Source organism: Nyctereutes procyonoides, unplaced genomic scaffold (assembly GCF_905146905.1).
Source record: "Nyctereutes procyonoides isolate TBG_1078 unplaced genomic scaffold, NYPRO_anot_genome, whole genome shotgun sequence".
Taxonomy (NCBI): Eukaryota; Metazoa; Chordata; class Mammalia; order Carnivora; family Canidae; genus Nyctereutes; species Nyctereutes procyonoides.
This window is the reverse complement of record NW_026575133.1, coordinates 49,888,879-49,913,551: the sequence shown is the minus strand read 5'-3', so window position 1 is coordinate 49,913,551 and position 24,673 is coordinate 49,888,879. Positions and strand designations below refer to the sequence as shown.

General features: G+C 43.9%; 1 protein-coding gene across 6 annotated transcripts; it reads right to left on the bottom strand.

Annotated features, from left to right (window-relative positions):
• Window positions 1-415: 415 nt before the first annotated feature.
• On the bottom strand, window positions 416-22,100 carry NPM2 (nucleophosmin/nucleoplasmin 2). Of its 6 annotated transcripts, XM_055299904.1 has the most exons (8): window positions 21,539-21,896; window positions 21,349-21,434; window positions 21,071-21,196; window positions 3,023-3,116; window positions 1,858-2,048; window positions 1,647-1,681; window positions 753-786; window positions 416-668 (listed from the first exon to the last, which is right to left on the bottom strand). In XM_055299904.1, exons 1-8 carry the CDS (start codon window positions 21,693-21,695, stop codon window positions 624-626), a joined length of 768 nt encoding a protein of 255 aa, XP_055155879.1. In that variant the 5' UTR covers window positions 21,696-21,896; the 3' UTR covers window positions 416-623. The 6 variants fall into 6 exon arrangements, 2 of the variants coding, with proteins under 2 accessions (XP_055155879.1, XP_055155878.1); XR_008661168.1 differs by adding an exon at window positions 21,903-22,100 and having other exon boundaries at window positions 753-2,051; window positions 21,539-21,634; XR_008661169.1 differs by having other exon boundaries at window positions 753-1,681; window positions 1,858-2,051.
• Window positions 22,101-24,673: the final 2,573 nt, after the last annotated feature.

Here is a 24,673-nt window from a genome sequence, read left to right as displayed (position 1 = left end):
GTGGAGAGATGTGGTTTGGGCCAGGAGAGAAGATCCTGAGGCCAGTCGGACAGGGGCAGGCAGCTCTGGCCCTTTGGTTTGGTCCCTGGAACACCAGCCAGCCAGAAGGGAGTGTGGACACCGGATGACCCACACCAGCTGGGGCTCCCTCCCTCAGACCAGGGGCAGAAATTTGAAGCTGGGCAAGGGGTTGAGAGATACTTGTTTCCCCCCCACAAAAGCTGGGGTGGGGGAGGGTGGGAGTGGGAGGGACTTTGAGGATGAGGGAGGGAGATAAAGGAGTAGAGCAGAAGCCCTTGGCTGGGCCACCAGGTCGGGGCGTGCTGGCCCGTGGCCGCCCTCTACCGGGAACGCGGGCTCGCTGCAGCCAGACTGCACGAGGGCCGGCCCCTGGGAACAGATGGCAGAAACAAGGTCCTGGCAAAGCAAACTTTATTAATGGCCCTGAGGTTGGAGCTCCAGGTCCTGCTGAACACTTGAGAGTTGGGGCGAGGGCCTCTCGTGTTGGCCTCAGCAGCTCCATCCCATTCAGACTCAGGTGGAGAGAGGCTGGGTGGGGGAGACCTGGGGTCACAGCTAGCCAGCTCTCCCTGGGTCGCTGCAGCCAGGCCACTCCTGGCTCCTCATTTCTTGGATCCTGGCTTTTTAGGTTTGAGTGTGGGTTTGGCCTATGGATAGAAAGGAGGGCGCCAGTGTCCCACTCTCCCTTCCCCCTGGACCCCAGGACCAGCCCCCCTTCTTCTGATACTCACCTTTTTCACAGGACTCTGGTCTTTAAGCCTGGGTCTGGAAGGGGTGGGGCAGGGCAGGGACAGGGGATGAGGGTGGGAAAGAGAGAGAGCTCAGCCGGACCCCAGTAGCCCAGACCCTCCTAATGCTCATGCTGAGAGCAGGGGGTTGCGGCCTGGGGAGCTGGAAGCTGCAGAATTCACCACCCCACCTGTCACCTGCTGTAGACCGCTGTTTGTTTGTTTGTTTATTTATTTATTTATTTCGCTCTCTGTTTTAAACAAGATGTCCTTTTCTTCTCAGGCTTCCATCTGCCTTCTTTTACTGATCACAAATAGGTCTTTTTCATGGCAAAAGTAATGTTTAACTACATTGCACAAAATACAGCAAATGGGGATTACTTATTTTCTCTACTTCCTACCAGTTCCAACCTTTTGGTGTGTTTCCTTTGAGGGCTTTTTGCTTTGTTTTCTTCTAAAAACATGTGAAACAACATGAAAATGACTTAATATCCTGTTTTTTTAAAAAATTCTATAAGCACTTTCCAGGATGCCATGTTCTCATAGGCATTATGTCCCATTCCATTGGGAACACGTGACATGGCTCCATCAGCTACTATATTGGTAGATATTTAGAATGCTTCCATTTTTCACCATTACTTGAATAATGCAGTGATAAGTTTCTTAGTGCATATCATTTTACCCCTATTTTGGACGGCATCCTTCGGAAGGAAGTGGCATAAGTGGAATTAGGGCAGAAGGTAAGAATATTTTAATGCTTTTCAAAAAAGGTCATGCCAGCCAGCAGTGGCAGCACACCTGGGCACTCATACCCGTGTGCACACACGCCAGGCTCTTTGTAGCCCCATACACCCCCGCTACAAGGTGTCGGCCAAGTTAGTAGATGGAAAGAGTTACCTCACTGCCTCCTCTTCTTTTTCCATCCTTTTTTTCTGGGAACCAAACACAAGTGTTATTGGGAGGGTTAGAGGGTCAGGGGGTTAGGGTGGGCCCAGGGCTGAGCAGATGCCCCTGGCGGGTCCCGTCCAGGCTTCACACACTCAGGCACAATCCACTCGGCAGGGCTGGCCCAGGTTTCTGAGGAGCCTCTGGGGGTCCCTTCCCTCACCTTGGCAACACTTGTCTGCTTCTGGGACGCCAGCCTCTTGACTTGTTTAACAGGGGTCTCCTCTAGGGACACATCTACATCATCGTCATCATCATCGTCATCATCAACCTCATCACTGTGACTTTCCTCCTCCTCTTCCTCCTCCTCCTCGGGGTCCTCCTCCTCTTCCTCCCAGGATACGTCTGCAGTGTCTACTGGCATGGAAAGGGGGCAGGGCTGTGGAGCTACAGCTCTCTGCCTAGCTCCTGGTCCGCCCTGGGTCTTGCTCTCAGAGCTGCCCCAGGGAAGCCAGCACCTGCTGCCTCCTATGGACCCTTTCTGACTTCTCTGCCAAAATGAAGGGTAAGGCGGTTGAGGGGCCCAGAACCCCAGAAAGCTTGGGGGTGTGCAGACGAAGGCAGGGGAAGTGGCCAGCTGTGGCTCTGGCTGGGAAGGAGTCAGGATGCTGAGGGCGGATGGGATGTGCCAGCAAAGGGAGGAACCCAAAACAGTAGCCAAGGAATTCAGATCTCATCCAAAGGGAAGTAGAGCCTGCCAGGGTTTTGGGATAGGACAGTACTCTGATGAAAGAGGCGCAATTGGACAGAGAAGGGTATGAAAGAGTCAATAGCACAGTGGTTTGTTGGGAGCCATATTACTCCTCCAGCTTCATGCTTCATGGCAGCTAACATTTTTTTAAAAAGATTTTATTTATTTATTCATGAGAGACACACAGAGAGAGGTAGAGACACAGGCAGAGGGAGAAGCAGGCTCCCTGCGGGAAGCCCAACACCTTGGGATCACAACCCAAGCCAAAGGCAGACGGTCAGCCACTGAGCCACCCAGGTAGGTGCCCCTCACAGCAGCTAACATTCTAAGTGTGGGCTAGTACTAGGCATCATGCAAACTGCTTTTTCCTGAATATCCCATTTATTCCTCACAACTGTTCTTTGAAGATGAAACCAAGTATAGCCCTGCCCCCGTGTTACAGGCAAGGGGACTGCAGCCCATAGAAGCAGGAAGGTAAAGGAGGACTTCCAGTCCAGACTACTGGCAATCATACTGCCTTTGGGGATTTTTACTAATGATTCAAGAATCTCTCTAGTTCTTGGGTACCTGGTCCCTCCTTGGCCCTGTGCTAGGCATTGTACTCTGAGACCTTCCCCGGGTCCAAGCTCCCACTTACTGTAACATTCCTGGCCACTGAGGAACACAGGTCCAGAGCCAGCCCGGAGCTGGAAAGTAACTGGAGGAGAAAGCTCCAATCCCATCATGACGACCTGCAGGGGGAGGGGAGAAGGGAGGGACAAGGACAGAGAAGAGAAGATGGACTCACTCAGCCCCGGCAGCTAAGAATGTATTCCCAAACCCCGAGTACACACACTTTACAGGTTCTCTGGACCACTGAGGTTATCCCTGGCCCTTCCTGTTGAGGTGGATCCTGTCAGAGAAGAATGTGAATCTGATAACCCCGTTATTGTAGAAGATCACAGACAGGCTTCCAAGCTGAGGGGCAGCTGTTAGAGAGGTCTGATTGCCACAGACTGAATTGTGTCCCCAGGTTCTTAGATGAAGCCCTAACCTCCAGACTGAGGATATCTGGAGCTGGGGCCTTTGAGAGGTAATTAGGATTTGATGAGGTCGTAAGAGCTGGGCCCTCATGATGGGATTAGTGCCCTTGTAAAGACCAGAGAGTTCCCTGTGTCTCTCTGCCAAGTGAGAAGAGATAGAGCCGCCAGCCAGCTGCAAAATCTGACCGTGCTGGCGCTCTGGTCTCAGACTTCCGGCCTCCAGAACTGTGACAAAATAAATGTTTTTTTATTGTTTGTTGTTTAAGCCACTTAGTCTATGGTATTTTGTTACAGCAACCAACCTGAATAAGACACTAAACAAATGAGAAAAGCAGACACAAAGTGATATGAACAGTACGAGTAGTGCATGGATGTACATACAAATAAAGTTAGACTTCTATTAAGTGTGGACCATAATTTTCAGTGGATAGTACGATATTTCTTTTCTTTATACTTCTCCAAACTTTCCAAATGTCCTAGAGTATCAATGATGATACTCCTATTTATTGACTTCCTACTGTGTACCAGGCCCAGTGCTAAGCACCTGCCTTATTCACCTAACCCTTCATAGCAATCCTGCAACGGAGGTGCCATGACTTTACAGAGGAGGGAGCTGAAGCTTAGGGAGATTAATTTAGAATTTTGGGCTCATACAGGAAGGAGATAAGCGAGAATTGAAACTCTGCAGCCATCAACACTTAGAGATGCTGGATAGAATGCACTCCAATGTGTTTATTGCATGGCTGACTAGTAAGCCAGAGGAAAGTGGTCCCATGATCCAGGAAGAAGGGCACCATGCACTAGGCCTGTTTCTATAGCAGCTGGGGGGAAATGCCCCGGAAAACAGCTCTGGCCTGGAGTTTAGACACATGCTCAGAGACATGGGGCAGGGCCCGGGCTCAAGAGAGGAGCGCTGTCAGGAGCTGTTGCATGGAAGCTAGGACCCTCCAAGGGTTGCATCTCACTAAAAAGCTCCATATTCAGGGTAAGGGTAGGGGGCCAGAGAATTCCAAAGCAACCTACTAGGCATCCCCACCCCCCACCCCAATGAAGGAAGGTAACAAAGAAATGCAAGGGTAATAAAAGAAGAGAAACTAAATCTGTGAGAACTTAAAAGCCCATGACTGTACCTCTCACACAAAGTTTGAATTCACTTGGTGAGGACTACCCAGTCAAGAAGCTGGTCTAAAATCCCAAGCTGGTGATGACATTCCTGGGGCCAATGACAAACACCGACATTAAACTATTTTCTTGGGGCACTGTCAATTATCTTCCCATGGTATTCTTTCAGGGTGAAAAAACAAGACCCTGAAGACAACTCCCCATCTAAAATGACAAGACACAATCCTGTTAGAGTGAGCAGAAGGGACAAAAATGACCCCAGACTAGCACAAGCAAAAATGTGAGGTAAAAGGAATAACAGCCTGAACAATCATGAAATCAGGCTGATGAAAATCAAATAAACAAAAGTAGGAATCAGAACCATAAGAATAGGTAGTTTGAGAAATAAAAAGAACCAAATGCAGCTTCTAGACTGAACAGATGGTTAGAAAGCTGAATAAACCAGCTAAAGCAAAGGCCAGGGAATTGGGATCACGCTATGAAGAAGCTGCCCAGTATGCAGCCCAGAAGACAGATGGACAAAATATGGGAGAGAAGCTGAGAGGTATGGAGGACAGAATGAGCAGATCCAACATGCATCTAGTCACAGCAAAGGATGAGAAACAATGGAGTCAATATTCAAAGTGATAACCAAGAGCTTCTGGAAACAATCAAGGACACAGATTCTCATGTCCAGGAAACCTAAGTCCTGAACAGATGAATAAAAATAAATGTACACCTGAACATCCCATTGTGAAATGGAGGGTAGCAAAAACAAAGAGTTAATTTTTTTTTTAGATTTTTAAATTTATTCAGAGAGAGAGAGACAGAGAGACAGAGAGAGAGGCAGAGAGAGAGGCAGAGACACAGGCAGAGGGAGAAGCAGGCTCATGCAGGGAACCCGACGTGGGACTCGATGCCGGGTCTCCAGGATCACACCCCAGGCCGCAGCGGTGCCAAACCGCTGCACCACCCATGCTGCCCACAAAGAGTTAATCTTAAAATAACTTAAAATCTGTCTTTGGGAAAGAAAGATTTCCCAAAAAGGGACAATAACCAGATGACAGAGGGTTTCCACAGCAATATCAGAAGCTAGAAAAATAGAATCATCAAAGTTCTGAGGGAAACTACCTCTGTATGTGGAATTATCATAGCCAAACTACCATGAAGGAATGAGGGTAAAAAAGGTATTTCCAGGCAAAGCCCAAAAAAGTTCACTCCTCCCAGACCTACTCAATGAAGTCTCAAAAAGATGACAATTACACAGCCACTCCGGAAAACAGTATGGAGTTTCCTCAAAAATAGAACTATCCTATGACCCAGCAGTTGCTCTACTAAGTATTTATCCAAAGGATACAAATATACGATTTGAAGGGGCAGCTGCACCCCAATGTTTAGAGCAACAATGTCCACAATGGCCAAATGATGGAAAGAGCCCAGATGTCCATCGACAGACAGATGAATGGATAAAGATATTTATATATATACACACACACACGAATATTACTCAGTCCTCAAAAACAATGGAATCTTGCAATTTGCAATGATGTGGATGGACCTAGAGTGAAATAAGACAGAGAAAGACAAATACAATATGACTTCACTCATGTGGAATTTAAGAAACAAAACAGGTGAACATAGAGAAAGGGAAGGAAAAATAAATTAAGATAAAAGAGAGGGAGGCAAACCATAAGAGACTGTTAACTCTAGGGAACAGACTGAGAGTTGCTGGAGGGAGGTGCATGGGGGGGGCGGTTACTAGGTGATGGGCAGGGGCACAGAATGTGATGGTGAAGGAGGGCACTAGGTGAAGGACGGCACAGGATGTGATGAGCACTGAGTGTTTTATGCAACTGATGAATCACTAAATTTTACCTGTGAAACTAATAATACACTATATGTTGACTAAACTGAATTTAAAGTCTTTTTTTTAAATTTTTAAAAATTTATTTATGATAGTCACAGAGAGAGAGAGAGAGAGAGGCAGAGACACAGGCAGAGGGAGAAGCAGGCTCCATGCACCAGGAGCCCGATGTGGGATTCGATCCCGGGTCTCCAGGATTGCGCCCCTGGCCAAAGGCAGGAGCCAAACCGCTGCACCAGCCAGGGATCCCAACTAAACTGAATTTAAATAAAGTTTTTTTTAAAAAAGAGGACAATTGGGGCAGCCCCAGTGGCGCAGCAGTTTGGCACCACCTGCAGCCTGGGGTGTGATCCTGGAGACCATAGATCGAGTCCCATGTCGGGCTCCCTGCATGGAGCCTGCTTCTCCCTCTGCCTGTGTCTCTGCCTCTCTCTCTGTGTGTGTCTATGAATAAATAAATAAAATCTTAAAAAAAGAAAGAGGACAATTACATGGAGAGAAAAGAAATGGATACAAGCAGCAGTGATGAGCAAGCACCTTGGTCAACAAAGAAAAAGTAAGCATTACTGTAAAATAAAATCATTCTAGTTAATGACAAGTATGGAGTAGGTTTAAAACAAGCTGAAGCTGGGGCAGCCCCGGTGGCACAGTGGTTTAGCGCCGCCTACAGCCCGGGGTGTGGTCCTGGAGGTCTGGGATCAAGTCCCACGTTGGGTTCCCTGCATGGAGCCTGCTTCTCCCTCTGCCTGTGTCTCTGCCTCTCTCTGTGTCTCAATAAATAAATAAAATCTTAAAAAAAGAAAAGAAAAACAAGCTGAAGCTAAGACATTTCATGATAACGACATATAAGTTAAGAAGAGGGTAACTGGAAAATCTCCCTGGATTGTTTGGGGGGCAAGAATAAAATTAATTTTAGACTGATCATGCATGATTGTTAAAAAATTAAGAACCAATAAAAATCAGAAGGAGATTCAACATCTTCCAAACTAGTAGAGTAGGGGAAAAGAAACCTTTACCTACTAAAAGAAAAAGGAGAAAAAAGAAAAACAAAACGTGAAAAAGCAAGGAATGTAGAAGCACAAAGTACAGGTTACAAACAAATCCAAGTATATTAGTATCACAGTAATCATAAGCAGACTATATTGGCCAGATGGATTAAAACAAAACATAGCTACTTACTGCTTATAAGATACATACCTAAAATATAAGCACACAGAAATGTTGAAGAAAAGATATGAAGGCATATGTACCAGGTGTGGCAGAAACTTCTCATGGCTTATCCAATATCTATTCTTTCCTTTTTCCATAATAACTATGCCCTGATATTATTCAAATACTGCACCCATGAAGACTGTATCCCGGTTTCCTGTACTGGGGGATACACAGTTGGCTGTGGCTGTGTTATTAATTTCTGGACCAATGAGTTGTAGGCAGAATTTGGTGGGTGGTGCTTGTGTGAAGACTCTAGAAGAGGGAGACAGAGAACCTAGTAAAGTCCCTTTGGTCTCCCCCTGTTTCTTCTTGCTGATTACTCTAAATGCAAAAGTGAGAGCTGGAGCTACAGCAGCCTTCTCGGACTTTAGGACAATCTTGAGGATGGAAGTTTTGAACCAAGAAGAGAAAGAGAAGACCAAGTCTTTGGTGACCGTGGAGCCAGCTTACCGGCCTTGTACTGCCTATCTCTGTATATCTTCTATCCAAGACAGAAATGAATCCTGAATGTTTTTGAGTCCCTGTAGTTGGGTCTCTGTGATTGCAAGCATACCTATTTAGAACAAAAATGAAGCTAGTTGTACCATCTGGTGTGGGATGCTGGAAATGGAGGAGGCTGTGTATGCGTGGGGGTAGGTGGCATATGGGAACTCTCTGTATGTACCTTCATCTCAACTTTATTGTATACCTAAAACTGCTAAGAAAAAACAGAGTCCTTACAAAAATGAAGTTAGTTGTATTCGTTAGGATTAGGTTTGGTAACAAGCAGCAGAAAACTCAATACCAGGGGCTTATACAACATAGAAGCTCGTTTCCTTGTCACATAAACTAAATCTGGAGATAAGTGGTCAGCTGTGGGTATACTGCTCTTCAATCACCAGGGATCCAGGCTCTTTGTATTGTGTTACTCCACCATCTTTAATACATGGCCTTCCACCTTCTGGGCCAGGATGGCTGCAAACATTCTAGCCATCACATCCATATTCCAGCTAGCAGGAAGGAGGAAAGGATAAAAATGATCACAAGATCTCTCTTTAAGGCATGCCTGGGTGGCTCAGTGGTTGAGCATCTGCCTTTGACTCAGGGCATGATCCCAGGGTCTGGGATCGAGTCCCACATCAGGTTCCTGCAGACAGCCTGCTTCTCCCTCTGCCTGTATGTCTGCCTCTCTCTCTGTCTCTCATGAATAAATAAATTAAATCTTAAAAAAAAAACTCTCTTCAAGGATACTTTACCACTTCTGCTTACATTCCATTGGCCAGACCTTAATGGCCATGCTTTATTCTCAGTAGCCTGTGGCCCACTAAGAGTCATGAATTCCATTACTAAAGAATAGAGGAAAATGAATATTAAGAGAAAACTGGAAAACTAATAGTAGATGATGTAAGCTCTAATCCACTAAGCATTTTAGGAACAAAGAACTAATGTTAGTTTATCAAAAAGATAATTGTGTAAATCATACGCACCAACGACATAGTCTAACGTAAGAATATAGCTGCAGTATCAAGACTACAGTATTGGAAGGAGACACACAAAGATCAATAAAACAGAATATCTAGAAATAGATCCACACAAACGTGAGCAACTGATTTTTGATGCAGGTGCACAATTAGTTAAAGGGAGGGAGGACAGCTTGTTCAACAAATGGTGCCAGAGCAACTGGATGTCCAGAGGCAAAGAAGTGAAATCTGACCTAAACCTCACAACTTACACAACAATTAACTCTAAACAGATCATGGATTTATTTTTTTTAAGACTTTTAAAAATTTATTCATCCATGAGAGACACACAGAGAGAGAGGCAGAGACACAGGCAGAGAGAGAAGCAGGCTCCATGCAGGGAGCCCAACGTGGGACTCGATCCCAGGTCTCCAGGATCACGCCCTGGGCTGAAGGCAGCGCTAACCGCTTAGCCATCTGGGCTGCCTCAGATCACGGATTTAAATGTAAAACATAAAACAATAAGACTTCTGGACAGAAAAAAAAAAAAACATAGAAAATCTTTGTGGTCCTGGAACGGTCAAAGGGTTCTTAGGCTTAAAACCAAAAATCATAAAAGGAAAACTGATAAGATGGGCCTCATCAAAATTAAAATTTTTTGTTCAATAAAGGTTCATTGGAAAAGGATAAGAAGACAAGTAACTGACTGGAGAGAAAATATTTACAAACAACCATAGGTTTGACAAATGACTAGTGTTTAGAATCTATAAAGAATTAGCAAAACCCAAAAGGCACAAAACAACCCAAGTAAAAAACAGGCAAAAGACATAAACAGACATTTTACTGAATACACAGATGGCAAATAGACACATGACAAGATGATTGGCATCATTGGCCACTAGGGAAATGAAACTTAAAGGCACTATGAGATGTCACTGCGCACATTTTAGAATGGCTAAAAACAAAATAGTGACAGCATTAAAGGTTGGTGAGGATGCAGAAAAAGGCAGTCACTCATGCATTACTGGTATAAATGTAAAATGGGACAGCCACTTTAGAAAACAGTTGGGCATTTTAAAAAGAAAGCATGAAACCACCATATGACCCAGCAATTGTACTCCTGGGAATTTATCCCAGAGAAAGGAAAACTTATGCTTATATAAAATTTTCTACACAAATGTTTATAGCAGCTTTATTCATAACAGCCCCAGAGTAGAATCAGCTCAGTTTTCCCAGGGATGAATGGTTGAACTGTGGTACAGTGATACCATGGAATAAGACTTAGCAATAAAAAGAATACACAGGATGCCTGGGTGGCTCAGTTGGTTAAGGCTCTGCCTTTGGCTTGGGTGATGATCCCAGGGTCCAGGGATCAAGTCCCGCATCTGGCTCCCTGCTCAGCTGGGAGTTTGCTTCTCCCTCTACCCCTCTCCCCTGCTCATGCTCTCTCTCAAAAATAAATAAATAAATAAATAAATAAATAAATAAATAAATAAATAAATAAATAAATCCTAAAAAAAAAAAAAAAAGAATACACACAACAATTTGGATGAAACTCCAGATTACACTGGAAAAAAAAAAAAGGCTGTTCCAAAAAAGTTCCATATGTATGATACTATTTCTAGAACAAAATTTCAGAAATGGAGAATAGATGGTGGTTGCCAGGGGTTAGGGATAGAACAGGACCCAGAAGGGAGGTGGGTGTGGTTATAAAAGGGTAATATGAGGGATTTCTGTTGTTTCCCACAGTGGTGCTAAATATATGAATTTAGGTGATGAAATTGTATCGAACAAGATGGCCTGATTGTATCAATGTCAATATCCTCGTTTTGATGCTATAGTACATTGAATGTCATATACTGCAACAATGTTACAGCTTTACAAAATGTTACTTGGGGAAAACTGGGCAAATATACAGGGATCTCTATTTTTTTTTAAAGATTGTATTTATTTATTCATGAGAGGCACTGAGAAAGAGGCAGAAACATAGGCAGAGGGTAGAAGCAGGCTCCATGAAAGGAGCCCAATGTGGGACTCAATCCTGGGACTCCGGGACCACGCCCTGAGCCGAAGGCAGGCTCTCAACCACTGAGCCATCCAGGCATCCCTCTCTCTATTATTTCTTACATCTATATGTGAATCTATAATTATTGAAAAAAGTTTTCAATTGAAAAATAAACACAAAGTAAACAACAAAATTATAAGGGGAATCCACTGAAAATCCACAATCACAATAGGGAATTTTAACACATTTTGGTAGTTGATAGATTAGGGAGACAAAATATGTAGGTCTGAACACAATAAGCTGTAATTGGACTCTCCAATGCAGAGAAGTAGAGAACAGAAAAAAAAAAAGTTTGCAGAAATAATGGCCCAAAATTTCCAAATTTGATGAAAACAATGAACCTCAAGGCATTTTATAAATTGCTCAAAACCAGTGTTAAGGATAAAATCTTAATGCAGCCAGAGGGGAAATAAAGAACATTACATACAGAGGAATGAAGACAAGGATACTAGTAGACTTCTCCAAATTATGCAAGCTAGAAGGTAATGGAGCAATGTCCTTAAGTGTTGAAGAGAAAAAAGTCAACCTAGAGTTCTACACAAAGGAATGAAGAGTAGCAGAAATGGTAAATATAGCAACATTTTATTCTAATTTCTATTCTCTTTAAAATATTGACTATTAGAGGCACCTGGGTGGCTCAGTCAGAAGAGTCTGTGACTATTTATCTCAGGGTTGTGATTTCAAGCCTCATGTTGGGTGTAAAGGTTATTAAAATAAATAAAACTTAAGGGGCGTCTGGGTGGCTCAGTCAATTAAACATTTTACTCTTGATCTTAGCTCAGGTCTTGACCTCAGGATCGTGAGTAAAATATTAACACAGGATTGAATATTTTCCAGACCACAACGAGACAAACTAGAAATCAATAAAAGAATCTTTAAAAATTCCTACTTGGCAATTTAAAAGCATACATATTTCTAAACACCCCAGAGGCTAAAGAAGAAAACTATGAAATAATTTAAATGGAATGAAAATGAAAACTGTACTTATCAACATTTGTGGGATGAAGTCAGAAAGGTGCTTAGAAGGAAATCAGAGCATGAAATGGTTGTACCAGAAAAAGAATAAAGGCCTAGAAAAAAAAAAATCAATAATGTAAGATTCTGCCTTGAAAAACTAGAAAAAGAGGAAATTAAAACCCAAATAGGGGGTACTGGGTGGCTCAGTGGTTGAGTGCTTGCTCGGGGTCATGATCCAGGGGTCCTGGGATCGAGTCCCACACTGGGCTCCCTGTAGGGAGACTGCTTCTCCCTCTGCTTGTGTCTTTGCCTCTCTCTGTCTCTCATGAATAAATAAATAAACTCTTAAAAAAAAAAAAACCCAGAGGGGGTTGACTTAGCGGTTTAGCGCCTGCCTTTGGCCCAGGGCGTGATCCTGGAGTCCAGGGATCAAATCCCGCGACTGGCTCCTTGCATGGAGCCTGCTTCTCCCTTTGCCTGTGTCTTTGCCTCTCTCTCTGTGTCTCTCATGAATGAATAAATAAAATCTAAAAAAAAACCCCAGATATAAGAAAGGAAATAAAGAACAGAGATCAATAAAATACAAAAGTGAGTAAACAATAAAGGTGAGATTGAAAGCAGGTTCCTGAAAAGATGGATAAAAATATTAAACCTGTAAGCAGATTGTACAGTGAAAAGGGAGAGAAGACACAAATTACTAATATTGAAAACAAAAGAATAGAGTCTACTACAAACTTTACAGAAGAGGAAGGGAATATTATGGACAGCTCTATGCCAACGAATTTGACAACGTGGACAAAATGGAAAAATTGATCGAAAGACATAAAGCTCTCTTAAGGAAAAAAAAACCCAAATTGTCTAGGTATCTAGTAAAGAAATTTAACTTGTAGTTAATCAGGTTGCTTCACACGAGTTCTACCAAAACATTTAAGAAAAAAATAATACCAAAGTTACATAAATGGTTTAAGAAAACAGAAGAGGGGGACGCCTAGGTGGCTTAGCAGTTGAGCGTCTCTGCCTTCGACTAAGGGCATGATCCCGGGATCCAGGATCGAGTCCTGTATCAGGCTTCTTGTGGGGAGCCTGCTTCTCCTTCTGCCTATGTCTCTGCCCCTGTGTGTCTCTCATGAATAAATAAATAAAATCTTAAAAAAAAAAAAAAAACAAAAACAGAAGAGGATATCCTCCTTCTCGTTTTACGGGGCCGGTATTCCCTAATACTAAAATCAGACAGAAACAAAAAATGACAAGAAAATTACAGTCCAATGTTGCTCATAAATATAGACACAAATATTTTTTTCAAAGATTTTAAGCAATCTCTAAACCCAACACACAGCTTGAACTAACAACTCTGAGATCAAGAGTCACATGCTCTACTGACTGAGCCAGCCAGGCACCCCAACACAAATATCTGTAACAAAATATTAGCAAATGGAACTCAGCAATACATAAAACTGTACCTACCTTCTTGGGATAAATCCCATTCGGTCATGATGTATTATCTTTTTACTTATCGCTAGATTGTGAGTGCAAGCCCCATGTTAGGCATAGAGCATACTTAAAATTAAAAAAAAAAACTAAACTAAAATGAAAAGAAATAAAAATTGAAAAATCAATACATGTAATTTGCCACATAACAGGGTAAAGGAAAAAAATAACCTCAATAGATGTAGAAAAGAATTCTTGGACAAAACTTGACATCCATTCATGATAAAATAGCTCAGGGAATTAGAAGTAGAAGGCAACATCCTCATCCTCATATAGGACATCTATAAAAATCCTTCATCTGTCTTAATGGTAAAAGGCTGGAAGAAGGCAAGGATAGACCTGCTGTTACCACTTTTATTCGACATTATACTCAAAGTCCTCATCAGTGAAGGAAGGCAAGAAAAAGAAGTGCAGGAAGTTAAACTGACTTTATTCACAGATGATATGAATAAATCCATAACAAATTCTAAAGAATCAACAAAAAGCTGCTAGGACTTATATGCAAATTTAGCAAGGTCAGATAAGACAAAAAACAATTACATAACTATACTATTACTGAACAATGATAAAATGAAAATTTAAAATGTCATTTAGGTACTTCCTTTTTTAAAAAAAGATTTTATTTATTCATTTTTAAACATTAAAAAAAATTTATTTGAGAGAGAACAAGCAACGATGTGTGCACAATTGGAGTGGAAGGGGTAGAGGCAGAGGGAGAGGGAGAAACTGATTCACTGCTGAACAGGGAGCCCAACCCAGGGCTTGATCCCAGGATCCTGAGACCAAGACCTGAGCCAAAGTCAGATGCTTAACTGAGCCAACCAGTCAGCCAACCATTTGTATACTTTATACTATATACAAAAACAACTCAAAATGGCCCAGAGACTTAATGATAAGAATTAAAACTATAAAACTCCCAGAAGAAAATATTGAATCAAATTTTCATGACCTTTGATTAGGTGACAGTTTCTTAGATTCAACACCAGAAGTACGAGCAACAAAACATATAGATTGAACTATATCAAAATTAAAAACTTTTGTGGTTCAAGTGACATCATCAAGAAAGAAGACAACTCAGAAAATGGGAGAAAATATTTGTAAATCGTCTGATAAGGGGCTTGTATGCAGAGTATATAAAAAACTATGATTTAAAGACCAATATTAAAATATCAAAAACTCAAACACAATTAAAAAAAATGAATAAACCCCTAAGGAGACAATACTCTGAAAAAGATACACAAATGACTAATCAAAAGAGTCATTAGGCAAAGCAAATCAAAACCACATTGGGGGCACCTGGGTGGTGCAGTTGGTTAAGTGTTTGACTCTCGATTTCAGCTCAGGTCATGATCTGGGGTCCTGGGATCCAGCCCTGCATCAAGCTCCCTGCTCAGGGTGGAGTCTGCTTGTCCTTCTCCCTCTGCTTCTCCCCCTGCTTTCTCTCTCTCTCTCTCTCTCTCTCTCAAATAAATAAATAAATAAATAAATAAATAAATAAATAAATAATCTTTTAAAAAAATTAACCACACTGAACTGCCAGTTCACACCCAATAAAACGACAAATCAAAATTACAGACAATAACAAGTATTGAAAGGATGTGGGAAAATTGGAATCCTCACACACTGTTGGGATTGTAAAATGGTGAGACTGCTTTGGAAAACAATCTGGCAGTTGCTCAAAATGTTATATACGGAAAGCTACCATGTGACCTAATAATTGTACTCCCAGGTACATGATCAAGAGCAATGAAAACATGTTATACAGAAATTTGTGCATGAATGTTCACAACAGCCTTCATAATAGCCAAAAGGTAGAAATAAAACAATGTCCATCAACTGCTAAGTGGATAAATGAAATGTGGCTCATACAATGGATATCATTTGGCAATAAGAAGAAAGTACTGTTGTGTGCTATAGCATAGATGAATCTTAAAAACATTATGCTATGTGAAAGAAGCAGTCACAAAAGACCATATGTTTTATGATTCCATTTATATGAACTGCTCAGAACAGGCCAATCTAGAGGGAAAGAAAACAGATTAATGGTGGCCTAGTGCTGCAGGGGTAGGGGGTGGGGAGTGACTGCTAGTAGGTATGGGGTTACTTTTTGGGGTGATAAGAACGTTCTAAACTTCTGGGTGGGTGATGGTTACGCCACCCTTAATTTACTAAGTAATTTACTAAATTACTTAATTTACCATCTGATTGTCGACCTTCACAGGTGAAGCTTATGGCACATGAATTATCTTTCAATAAATACATTAATGCTGCCTTCAATAGCACCCAAAATGTTGGGGTAGATTTTACAAAGTATGTACATGACCAGTTCCCTGAAATCTACAAAATAATAGGAAAGTTAAGTTAAAGACAAACGTTAGAATGAAAAGTGAAAGACAAACAAATAGAGAAACATATGTTCAGTTATTAGTGACTCAAAATTGCTAAGATGCCAATTCCTCTCAAAGGAGTCCATAGACTCAATACAACCTCATTCAAAATCTCAACAGACTGATTTGTAAAGAAAACCTACTTTGAAATTTCTATGGAAATGCTCAGGACCTAGCATTGCCATAGCATTGCCAACACAATTTTGGAAAAGAACTACAAAGTTGGAAGACTCACACTAATTTTAAGACTTACTATAAAACTACAAAAATTAAGTCACTCTGTTATGAGAGTAAAGGTAAAAAGTAAACCACTGGAACAGAATATAGAAATATATGCATACATAGGTGGGCAACTGATTTGTACCAAAATCCCAACAAAATTGTAGAGTGAAAGGACAGTCTTAAAAAAAAAATGTGGTGCTCAGCACTGGATATCAACTTGCTAAACTTGTTTCTCTATCCTTACTTTATATCAGGCAAAAAATATTATCTTGAAATGGATCATTGGGGGCACCTGGGTGGCTCAGTGGTTGAGCTTGGCTCAGGTCGTAATCCTGGAGTCCTGGGATCAAGTCCCACATTGGGCTCCCAGAGGGGAGCCTGCTTCTCCCTCTGCCTAGGTCTCTGCCTCTCTCTGTCTCTCATGAATAAATAAGTAAAATCAAGAAAGAAAGAAAAGAAAGAAAGAAATGGATCATTGATTCTAAGAGTTAAACAATAGTACTCCTAGAAGAAAATTTAGAAAAAAACATTTTTGACCTTAGTTTAGGCAATGATTTCTCAGGACACACACACACACACACACACACACACACACACACACGAACCATATGAGAAAAAAATTTCAGGGGCTGGGTGACTTAGCCACTTAAGCCTTTGCCTTTGGCTCAGGTCATGATCTCAGGGTCCTGGGATCCAGCCCCACGGCAGGCTCCCTGCTCAGTACAGAGTCTGCTTCTCCCTCTCCCTACTCATGCACTTGCACACGTGCACACTCGCTCTCTCTCTTAAAATCTTTTTTTTGGGAAAAGATTTTACTTATTTATTCATGAGAGACACACAGAGAGAGGCAGAAACATAGGTAGAGGGAGAAGCAGGTGCCCTGTGGGGAGCCCAATGTGGGACTTGATCCCAGGACCCCAGGATCACGACGTGAGTCAAAGGCAGACGCTCAACCACTGAGCCCCCCAGATGTCCCTAAATAAAATCTTCAAAAAAAAAAAGAGGAAAAAAATGTTAAATTAGACTTTATAAAAATTAAAACTGTGGCCCTCAAAAAAATGATTATGAAATGCAAAAGCAAGCCATGTACTAGGAGAAAATATATGAAATGAATACATTTTTAAAGATTTTATTTGAGAGAGAGAAGAGAGCACAAGTGGGGTAAGGGATAGAGGGAGAAGACGACTCCCTGGGGCTCAATCCCAGGACTCTGAGATCCTGACCTGAGCTGAAGGCAGATCCTTATCTGACTAAGCCACTCAGCCGCCCCTGAAATAGTTTTGATAAAAGACTTGTATCCAAAGTATATAAAGAACTTCCACAGCTTAATAACTCAATTTTAAAATGGGAAAAATATCTAAACAGGCTTTTTGCAAGAGTAATGTAAATAATAACAATGAGATGCCAATACACACACACACACACACACACACACAGGAATGGCTAAAATTAAGACTGACAATGCAAAGTGTTGGTAAGGATGTGAAACAACCGGAATTTTCATACGTTGCTGGTAGGAATGCAAAATGGTATAGTAATTTGGAAAATAGCTTGGCAGTTTTGTATAAAGTCGAACATATGCAAGAGGATGGGAAGGCGGAATAAAGTTTAATATAGGCTGACTGTATGATCCTGTAATTCTACTGCTAGGTATTTACTCAACTCAGAGGAATGAAATTAACTCAATTTTAGAGGAATGAAAACATACATATGTGCTTACAAATACACTCAAATGCTCATAGCAGTCTTTATTCATGGTAGTATAAAACTAGAAACTACCCAAATACCCATTAACAAGTGAATGAATAAACCTCGACGTATATATGTTATTTGTAGAACAGATTATCACTCAGATATAAAAAAGGAGCATGTGATTCTTTCACCAACAGCATGGATGAAGTTCAAAAGCGTTACGCTAAGTGAAAAAAGCTGGGTATGAGAGACTACACATTGTGTGATTCCGTTGAAATGAAATTCTAGAAACTATAGAGACAGAAAGTAGTAGATCAATGGTTGCCAGAGACCGTGGAAGGGGGAAAGGGCTGACTGCAAAGAGGCATGAGGAAATTTTTTTTGGGGGGGTGATGGAAATTTTCTCTACCTTGATTGTTGTGGTAGCTACACAATTACATACATCTGTCAAATGCATCAGGGGGTATACTTAGCATTGGCGAAATATATATATATATTATATCTCAAAAGAGCAGATACAAGAACTGACTCAAAGAAAGGGAAACATTGAGACCTAAAACTATGAAATGACGGTAGTTTAAAATCAAACCAAAAAATAAAAAATAAAATCAAACCAGTCCCATATGGTTTGTTCACTTCCGTATTCACTAATTGTATGTTGAGTTTCTCCAATATACCAGACACTATTACATAGGTAGTGTGGCAAAAGCAATAAATAAATAGACGGTCTTTGCTGTCTTAGAGTTTATATCCTGGCTGGGGAGAAAGACAAAGCACATATGAAGACTGAGCCAGTGACGGGTCCCATGAGGAGGAAAAGTGATTATGGAAGGATAGGAAGAGGGGGTGCTGTCTGTAGTCAGGGAAGACTTCTTCAGTGAGAGGACATATGAATAAAGTTGAACTGAAGTGGGAGGCAAGTGTGTCCTTAGCACGGGAACAGTAAATGCAAGACTCCTAGGAGGGGGTATGTTTGGAATTTCCAAGGCACAGGCAAGGAAGCCAGCGTGGTTTGAACAGGGTTAGGGAGCAGAGAGTAGCAGAGGTTGAAATTGAGAGAGGTTTTTGTGGACTAGGACATAAATGATCTTGGATTTCATCCTAAGTGAAATGGGAAACCACTGACCTAACTGTTCTAGCAGAGAAGCAACATGGTCTGACTTTTAAAAGGATCCTTCTAGGGGTACCTGGCTGGCTCAGTCCAAAGAATATGGAACTCTTGATCTTGAGGTCTTAGTTTGAGCCCCACATTGGGTGTAGAGATCACTTAAATGCTAAAACAAACAAACAAACAAACAAAAACACAATACAGGGATCCTTCTGGCAGCTGTGCATAGAATAGACCAGGGGTTGGGGAAATTTTTTTCTGTATTTGATACATATTTAAGGCTTATGAACCATACGGTCTCTGTGGAGATGACTCAGTTCTGCTGTTACCAACGGAAAATAGGCAGGCATAAGAGCGTGGCTGTGTTTCAATAATACTTTATTTACAAAAATAGGCATTGGGCTGGGTTTAATCCTGCAGTTTGTTGAACCCTGGAATAGACAGACTATAAGGAACCAAGGGTTGAGGTAGGTAGACCAGATAGGAGGCCCTGCAATAAAATTGAGCAAGAGGTAATGGTCATCCAGACCAGGGTATAGAAGGGAGGTGGTGAGAGGTGGTCAGACTGGTGTATACTGTCAAGGTAGAGCCAACAGGATTTGCTGGTGATATGCAGTGTTTGAGAAGGAAGTTTTTGTCCTGATTAACTGGAAGAGCAATTATATCGTGGGAGAGGACCAGGTTTGGGGGTGGGGGGAAGAGATTATAGATAACAATCAAGAGTTTGGATTTGGATTTGTTAAGTATGGGTTATCTCCTAGATACCTATTAAATATATTGAGTTGGACAGAGGATTTGGAGCATGAAAGAGAGTGGCAGAAATAAATACCAGAGTGTTCATTTGCATAAATGGTCTTTAAAACCCTGGCAAGGAATGGTCTAGGGAAATCTCATAGATAGAAGGGAAAAAAGGGTTTGAGGGCAGTTTTACAGATAAACCTCCCGGATTAGGGACAGAAGACATTGGTCTCACATTCACTGTTCCACCACATAGAAGGAGAGAACACTACATCCCCTAGTTCAAGAGGCTAGTATCGCTTGACACCCAAATAAGATAAGTGAGGTTGGCCTATAAACTCCTGAGTATATAAGGGATTTTTTTTAATATAAGTTTTAATATATTAGCAAAGCAAATGTAGAAATTTATAGTATGATCAAGTAGTGTTTGTCAGGAATGCAAAGTTGGTTGAATAGCATTCTATTAATATAAAACTTACCACATTAACAGGTTAAAGAAAAAAGAGTTTATGGTCACCTGAATAGAAAAGCATTTGATAACCATTTACAATTAAAATGAAGAAATCCCAGTTTTAAAAGGCAGAGCAGGACTGGACTTACCAAACACGTCATACTTGGTGGAGAAACATTAGAAGCATTCCTTTCAAAATATACATATAGTGGCACCTGGGTGGCTCAGTTAGGCAGCAGACTTTTGGTTTCAGCTCAGGTCATGATCTCAGGGTCAGCCCTGCGCCAGCTCCAAGTCTGCTTAAGATTTTTTCTTCCGGTCCCTCTGCCCCTCCCCACCATGCTCACTCACACACACTCTCAAATAAATAAGCTATAAAAATATACATGATATATATATACACACACGATATATGTACACACACACACACACATATATATACACACACATACACACCAAGAATGAAACAAGGACCTTTACCATTATAATCTTACCCGATATTATACTGGAGACCCTAGGCAGCATAGTCAGATTAAAAAAGACACACAAAAAAATGCCATTAACAATGATGATTTGCAAAGAGAACTCATGATAAATTATTAGAAATAAGAGAGTTTCTGGATAGACAATCAGTATGGAAGTCATCAACAGTGCCCTCTCACCAGCATCAAAAACTTTCTAAAAAAAGGTGATTCTGAAGAGCGGTGGACCTGCCCAAGGTCACGCAGCTAGGAAAGGGTGGGCTGGGATGGAAGTGGGGCTCTCTGCCTCCTAAACCCAGGGCTCTCGGTTATGGGCTACAGGGCCTCTCTGGCAGCGCTGCCCCCCTGCAGGAGGCCTGTACCCCCTCTTTGGGCCTGTCCATCCGCACCCTGGGGGTGAGGCCTGAGCAGGTGCCCAGGGCGGGCAGTCTCCCGAAGCCGGCGGGGAGAGGCTCACCATGGGTAGCACGGAGGCCTGGAGCGAGGCGATGGTGATGGGCTTGGCCTGTTTGTCGTCCGGGCTGGCCGGGGGCAGGATTTCCACCAGGTTCATCTCTTCTTTGGCTTTCTCCCCCAGGCAAATCTGAGGGCGGTTGAAGGCAGGCCCCCTCACCACCGGAGGGGTCTGGTCCCGGGGAGTCCCCCCTCCCCCCCGCCCCCCGCAGCTGTGCAGGCCCCTCGGGCTGCAGGCGGCCGCCCTTCCCGGGGGCGGGGGGGGGGGTGCGCGGCACCCACCGTACTGAGCAACAGCTTCGAGTCCTGCTTGCCCTCCTTCTGGGGTTTGACCGTCCAGGTCCGCTTCTCCTGGTTTAGCTCACAGCCTGAGAAGGGAGAGGAGCGAGGGCGCCGGCTCAGGGGGAGGGGGCTCCCCGGCTCTCCGCCCCGCTCCCCCACCCGGCTCGGGAGCAGCCGGGCCCTGGCTCACCCCAGAGCACGGCTGCGAGCGCCTTCTCGGCAGCGCTGCTGCTGCTGCTGCTGCGGTTCATGCCGCGGGGCGCGGGGGGCGCGGGGGGCGCGGCGGCTGTGCGGGAGGGGCGTCCGCGGTGAGCCGAGCCGGGCCCCCAGCCCCGCTCGCCCCGCATCGCCCCCCCACCCCGGATCCCGAGCCCCTGGCCGGCGGGAGGCGGGGCGCTGGGCGCCGAGGTCGCGGGGGCTGGAAAGCGGCCGGGTCCCGTCGGCTGTCAGGAGGCCCGCGGGGCGCGGCAGGGGCGCCTCCCCAGCCTTAAAGGAGGGGCCCTCCTGCGGCCGTCGGCGGCGCCATCCCGTCCCCGCCGGCTGCCCGGGCGCACCTGGCGGCCTGCTGAGGCTCCGCCCCTCCCACCTGCGCGGGGCTCCGCTCGGCCGGCTGGGACCGCCCAGGGCGCTTTGCGTTTCTAACGCGCTCGCAGGTGAAGGTGCTGCTGCTGCTGCTGCTGCTCCAGGCCCCGGCTGCGAGCGCCTGGTTCGCGGCCCCTGGGGACTCGCCGAGGCCTGATGGGTGAGGCTGCCCGCGGGATGGCCCGGCCGCGCGGTGGGAGGCGGCCGCGAGGCTTCCTGCGCCGCCCGCCCTCCCGCCCTCTCCCTCCCCCTAGGTGTGGGCCCTTTCCAAGGCCGGGAGGCCCGGACCCCCAGGGTCACGGTCCCCAGAGAGGAGGAGCCCTGTTCCCGGAGGAGGATTTCTCCCGGGGCCAGCAGGAGGGCGAATGCGTTTGGTCACCGGAGGCCGCCGTGGCAGCGGGTGAGGAATACGCCACCCACACCCCGAGGAGGCCAGTCCTGGAGCAGCGAACCGCAGCTCACGGGGCACAGCGGAGCATTGAATGTTTGCGTGGGGTGGGGTGGTGAGGGGGGGAGGTTCTTCATCGGACCACATCCCCCCCCCCCGTGACATCTCTGGGAGTCAGAAGAAAACAGGGATCCCTCTGATTAAGTTCTAATCCCTCCCTCCCTCCCTCCCTCCCTTCCTTCCTTCCTTCCTTCCTTCCTTCCTTCCTTCCTTCCTTCCTTCCTTCCTCTTTCCCTCCTTCTTTCCTTTAAATGAAGCATAGATGATCTCATTGCACTTGCATCCTTCACTCCCAGCCAGGAAACTTCTCACCTACATACAGCGTTCAATGCTTTTCAATAAGGAAATGATAGTCTTTGCCAAAAATGGTGCTATAGGAACTAGATATATGTCTCTGGAACCTTGAGCTTCTGGAGCTTCTGCTGGGCAGGAATCAGCTCCCCCTCCTCCCTTTTAACACATCAACCTTATTGAGAAATAATTTATATACAAAATGCATTCGTTTAAAGTGTATAATTTGGGGCACCTGGGGGGGGGGCGCTGTCTTCTGCTCAGGTCATGATTCCAGGATCCTGGGATTGAGTCCCGCATCGGGCTCCCTGCATGGAGCCTGCTTCTCCCTCTGTCTGTGTCTCTCATGAATAAATAAAATCTTTAAAAAAATGTATGATTTGGGGTGCCTGGCTGGCTCAGTCAGTGGAGCAAGTGACTCGATCTCAGGGCTGTAGTTTCAAGCCCCACATTGGGTGTAGAGATTACTTATAAAAATAAAATCTTGGAATGCGTGGGTGGTTCAGTGGTTGAGCATCTGCCTTCAGCTCAGTATGGGATCCCAGAGTTGTAGGATTGAGTCCCCCATCCGGCTCCCCTGGGGAAGACTGCTTCTCCCTCTGCCTGTGTCTCTGCCTCTCCTTCTGTGTCTCTCATGAATAAATAAATAAATAAATCCAAAATAAAAATAAAATCTTAGAGACGCCTGGGTGGCTTAGTGGTTGAGTGTCTGCCTTCGGCTCAGGCTGTGACCCCAGGGTCTTGGGATTGGGTCCCACGTCCGAGCCTGCTTCTCTCTCTCTCTCTCTCTTTCTGTGCCTCTCATGTAAAAATGAATAAAATCTTCAAAAAAATCTTAAAAAAATGCATCATTTGATAAATTTTGACAAATGTATATACCTGCATAGCCACCACCACGGTCCAGTTGTAATTTCCACCTCTCTCCTAAATTTTGTTTCCCTTTGCAGTCAATATCCTCACCTTAATGCCTAATTGACATCAGGCAAACACCTGTTTTCTGACACTGTGGATCATTATCGACTGTTCTAGAATTTCATATGAGTAGAATCCTGCAGGGTCTTTTCGTCTGCCCTATTTGTTGTACAAAATTGTTTGAGACTTATTTTTCCATACTGTTACTTCTGTCAGTAGTTTGTGTTTCTTGTGGAGTAGTATTCCACAATTTGTATACCCAGTCACTGCTGGTCAGTTTCATGTGTCACCTTGGCTAGGCTATCATAGCCACTTATTCAGTCAAACACTGATGATGATGTGGCTATGAAGGCATTTTGTAGAGGTGATTGACACCTACAACCAGCTGCCTTTTTCTTTTTAAGATTTTTATTTATTCATGAAAGACACACACAGAGAGGCAGAGACACAGGCAGAGGGAGAAGCAGGCTCTCTGCTGGGAGCCCGATGTGGGGTTCGATCTGGGGACCCAGGGATCACACCCTGAGCCAAAGGCAGATGCTCAACCGCTGAGTCACCCAGGCGTCCCTCCAGCTGCCTTTATATAAAGATTACTCTTAGTAATGTGGGTGGGCTTGGTCCAATCAGTTGTAGGCCTCTAAGGACAGAACTGAGGTTTCCCTGTCAAAGTTCTGCTTGTGGACTGCAGCTTCAGCTCCTGCCAGAGAGCTTCCAGTTTGCATTTTCTGATGACCTGTCCTGCAGATTTCAGACTTGTAGCTAGTCCTCATAACGGCATGAGGCCAATTCCTTAGGATACATCTCTGACCGATACACCCCTTGATGGATATTTGGGGTAGTTTTCAGTTTTAGACACATATTATGAATAAAAATGCTGCGAACATTAGAGAGCAAGTCTTTTGTTTTGTTTTTTTTGAGAGCAAGTCTTTGCTTGGACATATGTTTTAGTTTTTCTTTGATAAATACCTAGGAGCAGAACTGCTGGATATATTAAACTTTATGTGAAACTGTTAAACTATTTTCTGAATTCCTGTGCCATTTTGCATTTCTGCCAGCAGTGAATGAAAATTCCAGTTGCCATACATCTTCATC